The sequence below is a fragment of the Aulonocara sp. 'chitande type north' Nkhata Bay genome, linkage group LG2, assembly GCF_057382095.1.
Source record: "Aulonocara sp. 'chitande type north' Nkhata Bay isolate Kocher_YH1m ecotype deep benthic linkage group LG2, A_spYH_male_GT1.1, whole genome shotgun sequence".
NCBI classification, from domain to species: domain Eukaryota; kingdom Metazoa; phylum Chordata; class Actinopteri; order Cichliformes; family Cichlidae; genus Aulonocara; species Aulonocara sp. 'chitande type north' Nkhata Bay.
Genome location: NC_141345.1, coordinates 4,912,824 through 4,929,121, shown reverse-complemented (window position 1 = coordinate 4,929,121; position 16,298 = coordinate 4,912,824). Strand labels below are relative to the sequence as shown.

Sequence of the window (16,298 nt, the reverse complement as noted above, 5' to 3'; positions counted from 1 at the left end):
TTGATGGGAATTTTGGTTTCAGCTTTTACAGAGACTGTAGCGAGCTCAATAAGAGGCTCAAAAAAGTGTCAAACACGTCCTCAGAAAAGGAACTTGCTGTGTGATGAATATTCATAATCAAAACTTATGAATTAGGGACGAGATATTAGATAATTCTAAGGAACTAAATGTTAAAATAGAATAAAAATACATTTAAAAAACAAAAGAATTTCAGTAGAAGATTAAACAGAACAGTTTTTTTTTTTTTAAAGACTCTAAAGAGTCAGCTAAACGCAGCTGGGGGGGGGGGCTGTTCGAGAGCCCTGGTGCTGCAGGCTGAAAAGCTCCGTCTTTCCTTCCAGTATTCAACTGGTATTCAACTGTGAGCTTGCTTACTAGAGTATATGAGTATAGTAGGCTAGACTATAACAATATAATCTTTTAAAGGGTGTCTGAACGCTTGCCTTTAAAAAAAATTGCACACGTTTAAAATAGAGGGTATTTATAAAGTCTCCCACTCTGCGCTCTCTCGGCAGGACATATCAAATGGCAGTAGCAGCACACACTTCCTCCAGAAAGGTTTGACTTCATCTTCCAGTTTATTCGATCTCTTTCACAAAGAATTGCCAGAGAGTGGAGAAGGAAATACTGGTGTGAAGTGTTCTCGAATGGCGCCCCGACTCATCGACTCTTTCATAACCAGAGAAATAATCACTGCGCTCACACAAAGCTCAGATTCATTTTAATAAGCTTTTGTCATGTGTGTTACAATCACGCACACATGCTGATATTTTAATATTCAAATGCTGTAGTACAGGGAAGAGAGAAATCGGGAGGGTGGGGGACGTAAGCCTGATGCGAAGCTGCCGCTGATCACAGGTAGAGTGAAGCTTACGAGTACGCACAGTCCATTTTTCATAAGAATTATCTGCCTCATTTCACACAGTCATCATAACACCGCTCCTAACCTCAGCCATTAGTGGGAAGAAGTGAGAAAAAGAAAACCACCTCCTCCGACAACATCTGCAGGAGAACCGTAGCACTTCAAAAAGGCAATCACCCATTTGCAACTTATCTTCCTGATGAAGATGGTCTTGATTTGCGTCAATGGCAAACAGGAGGAGGAGGAGGAGGAGGAGGAGAAAGAATCTGGATGTGAGTGTAGCGGTGTGTATCCACGGCAACCAAATCTGACAAATCCACTCTCTTAGAGTTTGCTCTTGACTGTGGCCTCTGTGGGAGCAGACAGAGAGAGAGGGAGAGAGGAAATGGAAACATGTAAAACACGGTGGGGGGAACATTTTACCTTGGTCATGCAGCGGTTAAAAGCATTTTGGCTTCTGGAGCGTCTGGTTGCTTCAGAGGGATCTGTTAGCGAGGCTTAGTCACTCTCAGCCCAACATGGCTAAGGACGCACTCAAAACATGCAAACACACAATCATACACATCAGACAGACAGCCAGCGTAGGTAGTGCCAGGTGTTGGAGACACATAAGGTTTATAGTGGAGACTTGGAGGCCTGCCTGCAGCAGCTCTGTCACACTGACAGACAGTTCCGGTCCATCTAACAGCCAAGCACCACTACTGCTACCAAATCTGCTGCACATCCATTAGAGGAGAAAGACACCAGCAGCTCGCTCAGACTTTTTTTTTTTTAAAGGGGCACACCTGGATTTTTGGGGGGAAAATAACCTTTTCGGTCAGCTGACCCAGGGTGAAGATGTGAAAGTGCTGATTTCATGGTTCAGGCATCTGACCGGCTGTGCCGCAGTTTGAGACTTTGGCTTGCTGAGTGGAAGCTACTGCTACAAGAAATAGGAAGAAAAAACAGCCTCTAATGCTCTGAGCTGTACGCACTGATCATTCTTTAACACTTAGCCTGTAAAGCAATAACTACATATTTGTTGGCCAGTTGTGGGTAGAGGAACAAGCTGTAAACAGCACAGTGATATAATTTGACCTCACAAGGTCATCAAAGTGAAAATGTAGGTGGAAAGGAAAAAAAATGGAAAATATTTGGAAAATATGAATCGCGTATTCAGTCTTTATCCATTTTTGTTCTTTCGTCTGGTATTTTAGCAGAATATTTAGCTACTCAGGGAGAAAATAGCTGGTGCACAGACTGCAAATAAAAATATTCACCACTACTTTGTGGAGTTTTCTTTTTAAACTCTGAGTTTCTGCTGCTGTCATGTTTTATATTTGAGACACAAGCTGATGCATCCAAACAAAGAGATACATGCTAAAAAAGTGCTAGCTTTGAAATAAAATACTTGGGCAGGCTATATTATTTGTCAGATAACTGCATTAAAATGCTCCAAAATAAAACAATTGGTTTAAAAGTGATCGCTATAAGACAGTGCCTTCAGCCACTTTTGTTGCCACCTACTTGTTTCTCAAAGCTACAATGACCAAAAATTTTTTTGCTCCTTTTTTAGGCAGAACATTTTTTATTTATTTATTTATTTTAAACAGGAGTCGATGAGAACTGACTCATTTTCGAAACTGGCCTGAAGTGAACTGGAGTTTCTGCCTTGATTTGTTGTGGCTGATGACTAAACGTCTCTCTAAACATATCCACAAACTGATGACAAACTGGATTTAGACATAAAAATACATTTTCCTTCCGGCCAAACAGAAATAAAGGGCTGCTGTGATTTTACCTTGTAGCTTATTTTTCTACATAGGTAGCTGAGGCGGAAGGTCGGTGCTTTTTGCTCAGTACTCTGACTACTGTTCACTGCCTGTTATAGTCATATATATTTAGTCTTGTGGTTTTACTTTTAAAGGCAATGTATAACAGCTTTTTAGCAAACGTTACTCAAACAAGAATAAATAGTTTGTTTATTGGGTACCATTTTCAGCAGTGGATAAATACACTGATGATGCTCTACTGGGTATTAGTCAGCGTAAGGGCGTATGTGGGATTCTCTCAAAATAAACTCACACCTGCGCATTAAACGTTTTAGCAGGAAGTATCCACTTCTGCTTCCCCTTTTATCTGCAAATACATTGTTTTTTGTATATTTTGTATCTACATTCCCCGGACACTTTATTAGGTATACCTGTTTAACTGAGGGTTGACATAAATAGATAGTTAGCTGATCATATGGCAGCAACTCAGTGCAGTTGGGCATGTAGTGACCCTGCTAAGGTCAAACTGAGCATTAGAATGAGGAAGAAAGGTGATTCAAGTCACTGAGCGTAGCAGGGTTTTGGGGTTTGTCTGAGTATTTTAGAAACTGCTGATCTGCTGGGATTTTCCCACACAACCATCTCTAGTGTTCAAAGAGAGGGGTTTGAAGTTAAGATAATATCCAGTGAGCAGCAGTTCTCTGGCAGAAAATGTCTTGTTAATACCAGATGTCAGAGGAGAATAATGGCTTTGAGGCAGCAGTAACTCAAATAACCACTTGTTACAACCAAGGTATGCGGAAGAGCATCTCTGAACCCATAATGGATGCGCTACAGCAGCAGAAGACCACACCGGGTGCCACTCCTGTCAAATAGGAACAGGAAACTGATGCTACAATTCACATGAGCTCACCGAAATTTGTCATGCTTGATGATTCTTGATTTCTTCTGTAAAATTTACATGGTAGGCTCAAAAACAACATTAAATCGTGTATACATCCTGGTTTCCAGGCTGTTGTTGGTGGTGTAAAGGTGTGCTGGGCCCCTTAGTATAGAATGAGTGCCATTCAAATATCACAGTCTGCCCAAGCATTGCTCCCTGATCCCTGACTCCTGCAGTCAAAATGCTACAGTATCCTTGGCAAGATATGAAGCCCAGAGTTGCTTCCAGTGCATCAACTGGAGTGTGAACATGTGTGAACAATAGAAAGAGCTTAGGCGCAGATAAAATTGTTGTATGAATGCTTAGGTGAATGAGACTTAGACAGCAGCAGAAAGCACTTTGAGTTCATCTTCTGATGGCTTCTGATGCAGCAGGACGTGTCATGTCATATAGCTGAAATCACCTCAAACAGGCTTCTTGAACATAGCAATGACTGTACTCAAATGGCCTCCACAGCCACCAGATATCAATCCAATACAGCATCATTAAGATGTTATGGAAAAGGAGATACGTGTCATCAATGTGCATCTAAGAAATCTGCAACAACTGTGTGACGTCTCTGAGCAGTGTTTCCAACACCTTGTTCACGCTATGCTCCCAAGAACGAAAGCAAGGGTTCAATCCAGTGCTTGCAACGGGTACCTAATGAAGTGGCCAGTGAATGCTTATAAAAAGCAGTTCATCACATTTTGAGATCTCATTATTTTTAGCAATTGATCCTCCTTGAACTGTAATAAATGAAAAATCCTTTCAGATTCGGGGGGCTAGTGGTCAAATCTGTTCACAAAAAAAGATTTTAAAAAAGATTAAGACTCTTGACCCGGTGTGTGAGTTCATATAAGAGATAAGGCTGCAGTGTTGATTGGATTCTCCTCTTAGGTTAAGCAGGCTTCTTCTCTTCTCTCTCCCACTCCTCTTTAACGCCTTGGCTGTCAGGCCATGTTTGTGAAAAACAGAAAACTCTCTCTGTGTCTACATTTGTTTCTTTATGTAGAACTCAGCTGCTGCCAACACGTCTAAAAGCACTCAAAGGTGAGAAAACAATGTTAAATGACATGTATGCTGTATGTTTTCTTGAACTGTTGAACTGCAGAACGCATATTAATGTTACAAAGGGTGATATATTCCAGCGCCAGCAGCATTTCTCTGCTTTGACTTTCCTGCGCTGAGACAATTTCATGGTCTCATTTTCATTTAAAATTAAACACTGCAATCCTGCTCTGGTTCACTTTTTTCTGTGGTGATTAAGTTTGCCTGATTTCAGTTAATTTCACTAATATTTCTGCCATGCATCTCTATTATGAGTGTTAGAGTGACCCGGCTCCATCTGAAGCTCTCATTTAAATTTAAATTCTGTCAAACCCAAAAGCACGGCTTCACTCGTACAAAGGACCTGTGGTTGATAATTTGTTGGATTTCTTTTCAGCAGCTTTGGTAGCACCTGCGTCCCAAGCCACATAACACCCATTAACAATTACAAAACCAGAAAGCATACGACTGTTAAGACCTCTCTCTCAAAATGTTCCGAAGGCAAGAGGTGAGTTTGATTTATAGCAGCGGTAAAGCAAGACATTAGGGGTTAAGGCTGCAGTTGTAATACCGATGCTTAATTTGAATAATTGAGTGAATGACTGATCATGCTTAGGAGCCAGACTGCTTGGCAATATAACACCATAAATCACAAGTGTAATCAAAACAAATGGGTAAAGTCATCATGTCACAGCTAAAGCCAACATAACATTAAATACATTTTACTTATTTACAAAACTTCGTTTAACCAAATAGATCAATCTGTAGCGATGGCACAACACTTTCCTTTCAGTCTGTTTTGGAAAGCAGGTGAGGCATGACTCAAGAAGGCACCTTGGAGGCTTAAAAAGTGGTTGTTATTTTTCATTTAAATCAGACCCTTTTCACCACTGCAGGAAAAAAACAAAAAAAAACAAAGCCCATTTCTTTTTTCCTTGCATCATTTCGAACACTAACTAGCTTGAGGCCAGCCGTTGTACTCAGGAATGCACAGAATGCCATTTTCATTTAACTGAGGTCTAAATATGAGCAATTTATTTGCAAAATGGGACGAGTGCCGGTTGAAGGAAATGTCAGAGTTTCCCCTCCGTGACACGTAATTTACATTTTGCACTGGGGTTAAGACTGCGTGTCGACAAACAGACTGAATGCAGTTAAGTTGATAGAAGAAACCACACATGTTGACGCACAACACCACGATGGTTACCTGAACAACGGGTCGCTGCCACAGGTCAGGCTAAAGTGGTGGACGAAGAAATGAAGGCAGGATACAGAATGAAAAGACATGTTTGTATCAAAATACAAAACAAAGAAGCTGCAGGGGACACACACACACACACACACACACACACACACACACACACACACACACACAGCCATTACTCTCAAGGTCCTTCCTGTTAAAAGGAAGCTCAACAGTGAGAACTTTTATAATAAGGCAGCTCATGAGCGTAGAGATTGTTTGTAACATTCATTCATATTTCAGGTGACTCATGTGATCAGAGATAAAAGTACAACCTGCGTGTTATCCATAAAGTGCCACACTGACTATGCTTTTTATAGGGCAAAAAACTGAAAGCGGGCATCATCTTGGTTGCTTGACAAAATGCCAGTGGGAGGTTATCAATAGGCTTTTCTTTTTTTATGAGTATCAGAAAAAAAGGCTCTGTGGGAAAGCTTTAATGCCACCATGTTTGGTTCAGCAAATCTCTACAAACTGACACCCTTTTTTGTGATTTTTGAAACTTAAATGCAAAAGAAAGTAGCTCACCACAATAATGTTAGGCTATAAATCAAGACTGTGTGACCAAAATCAAGTTCCTGTGTTTAACTCTATACCCCTTGAAAGTCCACTAGGAGTAACCTTTGCAATGTTTTTTCTGACTTGAGTGCTTTCTGTCATATTTCTGCTTCTAGAAGAAAATGCCTGGGTTTGCAGGTTAGTGAGGGTGGTCTCCGCCTCTGCGGCTACCCTCGGAAAAACCCAGAAACTATTCTAATGGTCAAACCGTGTCTTTATTGATATATAATGAGGTGTCAAGGCTCGTCATTAAGGGTACCGGGGAGGTCGTCAAATGTTGTCTTTATGGGGGAAATGGTTAATGTGATGATGCTGAATGTCTTCAACAACTTACTCTTATTTAGCCACTTATTAACCACCTGCTTTCTCTAGCACACATAAAGCTTAAAATTTGCAAGTGGGGCATTTATTTTTTTGTTATTGAACAAATGATTGCCATAATTTCTATCTAATGAAGGTCAGTTGGACCAAAACATTGTGATTTAATAAAATAATGGTGAATAAGACAGAGTACAAGAAGTTATAATTGATCTCTTTAAACACTCTTACGCACCTGTTTATGAATTTTGAAACTACTATCGAACAAATCATAAAAATGACCAAAGCGAGTGTTGACCACAGACTTTATGCTATGCATCTAAGATTCCATTCATGCAGGCCTAGGCAGTGGTTACTGATGACCTGGAAAACACATGTTGCTAGGAGAAAGTGTGTAATCCCAAGCGGTTAGTGGTTGCTGTAGGTTGCCAGCTGTCACCAGGTGAAAATAGCTGCAAAGAGCTACGCTAAATGCCTCTTTTTGATTGCTGTGGTTACTGGCGGGTGTGCATCGCCAATAGTTTGCATGGAAGATCTCCACTTGTCTGCAAACCCTCGAAAAACTGCTCGCTGAGTGGCAGTGAAATTATAAAAAAGTGCGACACAAACCAAAAGTTAAAGCTGCACCGACTCAAACATGATGGTTTAACACTGAATCTGATTGTTATGATGTCAGACACACACACACACACACACACACACACACACCTCCTCCCACCCCGCTGATGTCCACTCAGGAAAACCCCTGAGTGACATAATATCAAATGTTTTATTAATTAAATTGCATTAATATTTATAAACAGAAAAACCCCCACAAACCAATAAAAATATACAAGTGCTATTAAACGCTGAGCCACTGACCCCGAGGGCTGTTAGACTGGACACTGAATCATCATTAATATTAATTAATGTCTACACAATCATAATGTCTGTTTTCAGCAGAACAAAAACTTGCCTCCAATTAACATCAGAAAGTCTTCCAAGAAGACAAAGGTACATTATTTATGCCTTAAGCTCGCATATATATCTTATTTTATTTGACTTTAGCCTTTGACTGTACTTGAGTTTATTTATACATTTTTGCAATTAAAAAAATGTTTTCTTTAAAAAATATAATTTCAATATGGCGTGTCATACAAACAAAGTTGTTTTTTCCAGCTAGACAAAGACAAGCTGTCAGGAAAATAAATACTCAAGTAAAATACAGATACCTGAAAATTCTACTAAGTACAGAACCAAAGCATTTGCACTTTGTTACTTCCCATCTGCTGTTTGTATCGCAGTTCCTTTAAATTTCACGACCACCAAGTCAGTGTTTTGACAAGCATCAACCACTCACCAACCAGTCGTGGAATATACATTTTTCCCCAGTGACCTGTGGTTCCTAGGGGTCGCTGACAAATCTTTAGGGCTGTCTGACTGAAGTCTAAAAAAACTTGACATGAGTCAAGTGCAAAATGTTAACTCATTTCTAGAGTTCAGGACTCATTTATAGCTATTTTATACCAATCTCACTGCATCCATCTTGGTTTTCTGGGGCTAAAATGCTATATGTATATAAGAACAAACTAACACAAGCTCATGGATGGATGGATTTTCCTTCTCTCTGCAGGCCCTGAACACATGCTGCTCCCTCCCTATACTTGTTCTCTCACAGAGCCATTTACACATCAGCCTGGAATACCTCTCAAAATCAATCAATGTTAAAAGCTGTTTGGTTGCATTAATATATGGCTATTTTTTGTATGTGTGATCCCGATCCTGTATATATGTCAGGAGCCATGGTTTCCCAACACATTGCATTATGTATTCCTCACTTCATCTGTCACTGGTTTTAATGTTGTTGCTGATACGTGTAGCTGCACATATATATGAAGGAAACTCACCAGCAGGAAAGTAGAGTGGCAGGTTCTCCTCATACAGCTTCTGATCCTTCGGCAAGAACACGCAGAAGATGACTCTGTCCAGCTGACACACACACACACACACACACACACACACACACACACACACACACACACACACACACACACACACACACACACACACACACACACACACACACACACACACACACACACACACAAAATGACCTTTATTGCAAGCATATGCAATAACTCTGAATCCATCAGTTGCAGCAGGGAACAATGTAAAAATGTGTGACACTGTGCGGTGGCAATATCAGGAGAATGCCACTAATGCATCAGTCCATTACTCCACTATTAGCTCTCTATTATGATAATGCCACGACAAGGCGCTTATTACTCTGTGTGCTGGGGACAGAGTGCTGAAAATGTGCAAAGAGAGGGAAAGAGTGGGTATGTGTGTGATAAAGAGAAAGACAAAAAGACAGAGGCAGAAATAAAGGGGTTAGAGAGATCAACACACACACACACACACACACACAAAGCCATAAACATAATACAGTAGCTTTCAAACAATATTAAGACATTGGCTGAGAGTGTGCAGCTAGTATATGACAAAGAATCTTTATGCTCCGAGCTCCTATGTTGTTTAGACCCCAGCTCTGCAGTCTATAATATTTATATTATGCTCTGTATATCTGGACGGAGTACAGTACACACTGTGGATGTAGCCTGTAATGATTAAAGTTACTTTAGCTACAGTAAAACGATGCTTCTAGGGATATAACCTCTACTCTGCTCTGACTCTGACAAACATTATTACCACCCTAATGTCTCTACAAAGGTTTTGATTTCTCTGTTTTGGGTGAGGCAGTGCAATTTATAGCCAGGCTGTTTCCATCTCTTTCAGCCTGGTGTGGGAGTTTAAGTCTCAGTGCTTTCAAAGAGACATTTCAGCAGCATGCTAGCCTGCAGCCCATGTTTTTCAGCCCCGGCTTGCTGTACAATTACCATCACTCACCAGGATTTGCATGGAAGCTAAAAGGGAAGATATGGAAATGTAACTAGATCCCCTAGGCTAAGGTTTGAAATTTCTAACCTCCACACGAAGGTGGCTCCACTTGAAAACTGTAGAAGTGGGAACTAATTCTCACACTACTGCAGCAGCGAGCCTAGAGATGCTAATGCTAACAATAACAGCAAGTCACTGTAAATGGCTCTATGAGAACAGCCTGTTGTTAATGGAAACACGTTACACAACCTGCAAATATTCCCCTCTCAAACAGAAAACCTGTCAACTGTTGTGGAAATTACATTAGTCTTTGTGCTCTTGTGAAAATGCATATCCTTTAACAAACGACGCATCTAAAAATATATATAATACTGTGCTTTTCAGCTTTACTTCAGGCTCGACAGCAACTAAAACAATATTCTCACCACGATGTCTATTTAGTAGATTTTCTGAAGACTTCAGTCATAGCGCAACTTGTCCAGAAATAATGCAATTGTGGAACTAGTCAAATTATTAATTTAGAGTTTTAGGATTTCATACTGCTTAACAGATGAGATTGAAAGTCACACTGATCATTAGCCAAACCTCATCCTGAAAATGATTGTTCATTCACACCAAGCTGCGTTTGATCTGTTTTAAAAAAAATTTAAAAATTGGCTAACTGTGGTTAACAAGAGAGAATTTGTACATCAAGGCTCCCCTTTTGGACCAGCATGGTGCAGTCTCTTCAAAACATTTGTGCTTTACTTTTAGTGAGTTCTACCGTTTCCTTTTATTAGTCTGTTATTTAGCACCAATTAGCAGATATGTCTTTCTGTAAAGTTTTTGGATGGAGTTTGCTCACCAACTCAGAGTGTTAGAAGATAAGTTGTTCAACAAAATAGTACAGAGATGACCAGAAACCAATGAGTGGCCTCTTTGATATACATTCCATGAAAGTATTGCACACTTAAGAGAATGTAAAGCTATACCGATCAGTTGATGAGCTTGTAAACTTTTAGATTTTTCATTTGGTTAGGTTTCTTTCCACATGGAGGACCAAAACGTGTCACTACAAACCGCGTGAGAATGCTCAGTCTGCTTACTGGCAAGATGCATCAGCAGTGCGAGCATCAAAAATAAACACAAAGAGAAGGTGCTGGGTCCTGGAGTAGTAGATAACGTGAAGAGTTTTCTCCTAGCATTTATATTTACCTGGGCATATAACTGTATGTAGGAGGCTAGTTGCTACAGTACATCTGTGGGACTGCTTATTCCCAGAATGCAAAGCAAACCCAGCTAGAGGAAGGTGTTGAAGCCTGCAGTGTACACTTGGTAGTTGGACTGGACCATGTCCTTAAAGGAACCACTTTGAAGTCATTTATAATGAGACCAACTTTAACCAGAACTGTTGTTGTTTTGGTCTGTGTCTGAATGTGATTGCTGTGTTTACAGCTGCAGAAACAAACGGCACCAAGTGGGGGAATAATTTGATTTGAACAGATTAAAAACCGTTACAGGTGTGACGACACCCCAAGAGTTAGGGGAGAGCAGATCGATTGTATTGATGCCAACATTGACATTGGATCCCTAATGATGTGATAGGACTGATACTTTAATATGTTTCTCTCCAAGTTTGGTACATTAAATTCATAAATCATCTTGTACTGCTCTCCTGTACATAAGCCGCCTTTAGAGTTTAAAAATATCAGTGATATTGGTTCTGTATTTACTTGGTTTTGCAGTATCACACACTGCTGCTAACGTTTAATTTAGACTTCTGTGGGAAATTTACATCCTAACTTGTGCAGTAACCGGAAGCTCCTTTGATCCCAACCCAACGCGTGGTTACATTTCTAGCGAGGTGCACGTCAGGTTATGCAGAAGATTGCGGCGTAGGGTTAAAATGGGGTTCCAGCTATGACGCAAGTTACCCCATAGACATAATGCAGAAGTGTAATTAAATTGTAAGAGTAGGGTGGGGCTTTGCAGCTCAATGCAACTAAAAAGCTCAATCTGCTGAAGAAGCTCGTGATTATGAATAAAAAGCCAGAAGAGCTGCTAAAAGGATTTGATGAGACTCTCTAGTTGACTCTGAGTCTAATTCGAGACCCCCCCGGTCCCCCAAAAAACAAAACAACAACAACAGCAGTTACATTTTAAAACTGGTATGTTTTCTGCACATAAATGATTCGATTTTTATTACATTTGATGCAGAATGTAGGCATACTGACCTGTGTCTTGAGTCCATTTTGCACCTTACTATGTTTGCAGTTTTCAATTTCATTTCAACATTAAAGCGCTCAGAGCCAGAACACGCTCGACAAAACCCCATAAAACTTTTCAATTAATGAATAAACCCAATTTCCTCTGGTAAACATTCTCTCTTTATATTTATGTGGTCGCCTTCAATATTTTTTTCCCCCTTAAAAGCAGAGTGGAAGTAGTTGTGGGCAGAATATAAATAATTTTGTTGATTTGGCCTTCTGGTCTTATTTACTGACATTCGAGGCTTGCTGTCTGTTGTCCAGTCTGGTGAGAAATGCAATGATTTGAGTTCATTTGCTATGCACAGAGCGGCTGATGGCATCAGTCGACCGGTATTGCTACAGAGACTCTGGAGATGTCAGAGCTAACAATAACATCATCAGCACCCTCTCTGGGAGGCCGTGCAGGACGGCGGTAACAGCGAGGCTTCAAAGATGGAAAAAGAGAAGTGGGAGGAGACCAGAGAAGTAAAGGAGGGGAAAAAGGGAGGAGAGTTTAGGGCTTGTCAATGACTGATTGGAAAGTTTCCGCCTTTTCCAATCTCTTCCTCCGTCCCTCCCCTCCAGTCATCTATTCCATCATTTTGTCTTTTCTCCGCTTGGCGTTTCTCCTGAGAGAGAAAGTGTGTGCGTGCCTGTGTGTTTGTGTTAGTCGGGTTTGGTCCCGCAAGGAGCCAATTAAAACGCAGACTTGGCCATGAGCATGAGAGAGGCAGAACTTGGGTGTGTGTTCAAAAATATTTTTTGTGTGTCTGATTGTGTGTGTTTTCTCAATGCACCCTTTTCCTCGTATCGCCCGAAAACAAAAACAACAGCTGTGAGAGAAATAATACCTGGAGGAAAGGGTAGGGGAAAATTTGCCAATCATGCAGGCGCAAACACAAACACATACCCACCTTGTCATGATGTGCATCGAGGTAGTCCCTCACAGTTTTTAACGCCTCGTGCACAGCCCGCTCAGATGGATATCCTACAGAAACACAAACACACACGCGCAAGTGACATCAAAAATACACACACAGTTTTCGAGAACAGGTGCAGAGAGAGATCTGTGTGCTTGCGTTGTGCTGTTGTCTTCGGTGCTTTCTGTTCTTCTTTCCACTATTCTAACACTCCCCGTCCTGACTCCTCTCACGTTGTCTGATCCCGACTCAGTTATTCCAGCGAGACGCAGACACAACACACTTGTTGGTTACGAGGAGACAGATGGAGAAAGGCTGCTTTTCTTCTTCTATATTCATTGAGCAGCTGAGACCTTTCACTGCTGGAAAATTATACCCAGCGCTGGTAAAGCAGCACAAAGGCAATGAAAACTCATCATCTGGTCAAACTGCTCAACCCAAACAAACACTATGTGATTATACATTAGGAGATGGTTCAGCGTGTTAGCACAGGGGAATACGCGACGGTACAAATTAGCAACATACAATTTGTTAGAGCACTGAAACAAATGCACTGAAGAAAATGTAATATAATATGTTAATATGTGCCCACTATGGCTTGTTATATAAAACATTTTAATGATTGACATGTGCATCTAATTCAAGTGGCCTCACTCCATCTGCACAGGTGTTTTCACTCCTTTTTCTGTTTATTTGGACCGATTGAGACCTGCGTCACTCTTTAATTCAATATTTCAACCCTTATAATTTTAATTTTAAATGTATATGTTACATCCACGCATAAAATACTGAAATAAAGACTGAAAAATACAATGGCGTGAGCAGAGCTGTTCACTGAGCACACTGATTGTTTTGAATAGTTTCCACTGAGTGCATTCATTGCATATGATGTAAACAGCACCACAGGTTGTCAGCAAGGCTAGTGCTAGTGCTGGAGGAGGCAGAGAAAATGTGCAGCTTACAGCAGTGCTGTTAAATATTAGAGGATGATTTTGAGCAAATCTGTGCAAATTCGCACAGGAAAAAAAAAGCTCAGCCAACGCCAGTAAAACCAAGGAGCTGGTGGTAGACTTCCGCAGGCACAAGCATTCTCCACTGCAACCACTGAACATCCAGGGTATGGACATTGAGGCTGTGGACAGCTACAGGTACCTTGGTGTTCATCTGAACAACAGACTGGACTGGACTCATAACTCAGACGCCCTCTACAGGAAAGGGCAGAGCAGGCTGTACCTGCTGCGGAGACTCAGGTCGTTTGGGGTGGAGGGCCCACTCCTGAAGACCTTCTATGACTCTGTGGTGGCTTCTGCTATCTTTTATGGTGTGGTCTGCTGGGGCGGCAGCATCTCTGCTGGGGACAGGAAGAGACTGAACAGGGTGATCCGAAGGGCCAGCTCTGTTCTAGGATGCCCTCTGGACCCAGTGGAGGTGGTGAGTGACAGGAGAACGGCGGCTAAGCTGTCATCCCTGATGGACAACATCTCCCACCCCATGCAGCAGACTGTGACAGCACTGAGCAGCTCCTTCAGTGGGAGACTGCGGCACCCACGGTGTGGGACGGAGAGATTTCGCAGGTCTTTCCTCCCCACTGCTGTCAGACTCCACAACAAAGACTTTAACTGAACAAACACACACATCCACACATGTGCAATAACACTAAGTGCAATAATCTTTTCTGGCATCGTTGTATTTTTACTCAGTTGTATATAGCATTCGTATTCTATTTTTATCTTATTGTATATTTTTATTCTATTTTATTCTACTGTATATAGTATATTATTTTATTCTATTCTGTACAGCTGTGTACTGTATTTATTCTTATTGTATTCTAATTTTTGCGTCATAACTTTTGCACTGTCCACTTCCTGCTGTGACAAAACAAATTTCCCACGTGTGGGACTAATAAAGGTTATCTTATCTTATCTTATCTTATCTTAACTAAGCCACTTTATTAGGTACATCTGTTCAGCACATATCTAATCAGTCAATGTAAATGCAGCGACTCGATGCATTTAGCTTTATAGGTGAAGACACCCTGCTGAAGTTCAATACCAAGCATTAGAATTAGAAACTGCTGATCTACTGAGATTTCCCCACACCACCATCGCTAAAGTTTTCAAAGGATGGTCTAAAGGAGAAAAGATCAAGTGAGCAGCAGTTCTCTGGGTGGAAATGCCACAACTCCTGCAAGCAAAGAACAGCAAACTCACACTACAATTCGCAGGGGCTCTCCGATCTCAATCCAATAGAGCACCTTTGGGATGTAGTTGAACAGAGGGACTGACATCATGGACGTGTACCTAACAAATCTGCACTAACTGTGTGATACGATCATGTCAATATGGACCAAAACATCTGAGGAATGTTTCCAGCACCTTGTTGGATCTATGGCACAAAGACTTATGACTGATATGCAGACAAAACAGGATGCAACACAGGATTCACAAGGTGGCTGCTGGGTGTCAAATTAATGTAATTTGTGTCCATATGGGTCTGAAAAACAAGCCACAATGTCAACATAATAAGCACCAAATTTGAAATGTCAAATTGACTTAAAGGATCAGGGCAGTTTTTGGTAATAACCACAAAGGATCAGTCATGAAAAGTGTAAGATCCTGTGGAAACAGCCCATAAAAAGTCCCGTAGAGCTGAATTACGTCTGTCCTGATTTCTACTGATTGGTTTATATTTACATGCAATACCAGTGAAAAGCTTAGGCACACTCAATCATTGAAGAGCATTTCTTTATTTTTAATTGATTTCTACATTTTTTTAAAAACAAAACAACATCTGCTGAATTCGTCAGTGACCTACAACACAGTAGGTTGAGCTTTCTTTCTAATGCTGATCCAGGAAATTGTACCACATATGTGTATTGGGGTCCTGGATTATTCTACTAGTAAATAAACGATTGCGATGAATCATCAATAGCCAGTGAGAAGAAAACTAAACCACAGACGCACCTGTAAAGCCACTAAACGATTGATCTTCCAAAGCAAACATCACTGATATTCTCATAAATTTTCAACATATTTTAAGAAATTTACTTTTTTTTTTTAATCACACTGGCTTCATGCTCACTCTGTACAACAATCAAAAGAGTGTAATTTTGTGCATTTGTGCATCACGTTATCTTATTAAACATAAAATGTTCTGATACTGTGACGCACAAATAATTAGAAACATATCTGCCCTCAGGTGTGTCTGAGCTTTCGATTGGTACTTTTGTTTTTCTTTGCATGTAAAAGTAATCTGTCTGGTTTAGCAGTAGGAGAGTTCAGTGATTTATTCAGTTTCAAACGGCTGCAATTGAAAACAAATCTGCCATCTTTAAGCCATAGTTCCACACAGAAAACATACCAGCGTATGAGTATCATTTTTAAAGAATGGTCTCATATTTTAGAGCTGTAACTTAATTCCTATTAAAGCATTAACTGCTCCTCATCAGTGTTTTATACACTCTGTAATCTAACGAAATTGGGAAAAACAAATGTGCCTGGCAGGCAGTTTCAAAGATTGGGGGCTCTACTGAAAAAACAGCTCATTTATAAAATTAAAATGCAGGAAAA

General features: G+C 40.6%; 1 protein-coding gene across 2 annotated transcripts in view; it reads right to left on the bottom strand.

Annotated features, from left to right (window-relative positions):
• Window positions 1-704: 704 nt before the first annotated feature.
• Window positions 705-16,298, bottom strand: part of macrod1 (mono-ADP ribosylhydrolase 1) — a 149,845-nt gene continuing 134,251 nt past the window's right edge. The window contains exons 8-11 of one of the 2 annotated variants that reach the window (XM_086303663.1): window positions 12,724-12,797; window positions 8,591-8,672; window positions 5,793-5,822; window positions 705-1,212 (exon numbers count right to left, since the gene is read on the bottom strand). In XM_086303663.1, the coding sequence (XP_086159789.1) occupies window positions 5,818-5,822; window positions 8,591-8,672; window positions 12,724-12,797 (161 nt within the window). In that variant the 3' untranslated portion in view covers window positions 705-1,212; window positions 5,793-5,817. The remainder of the gene's footprint in view (window positions 1,213-5,792; window positions 5,823-8,590; window positions 8,673-12,723; window positions 12,798-16,298) is intronic. The other variant, XM_086303654.1, reaches the window with a different exon arrangement.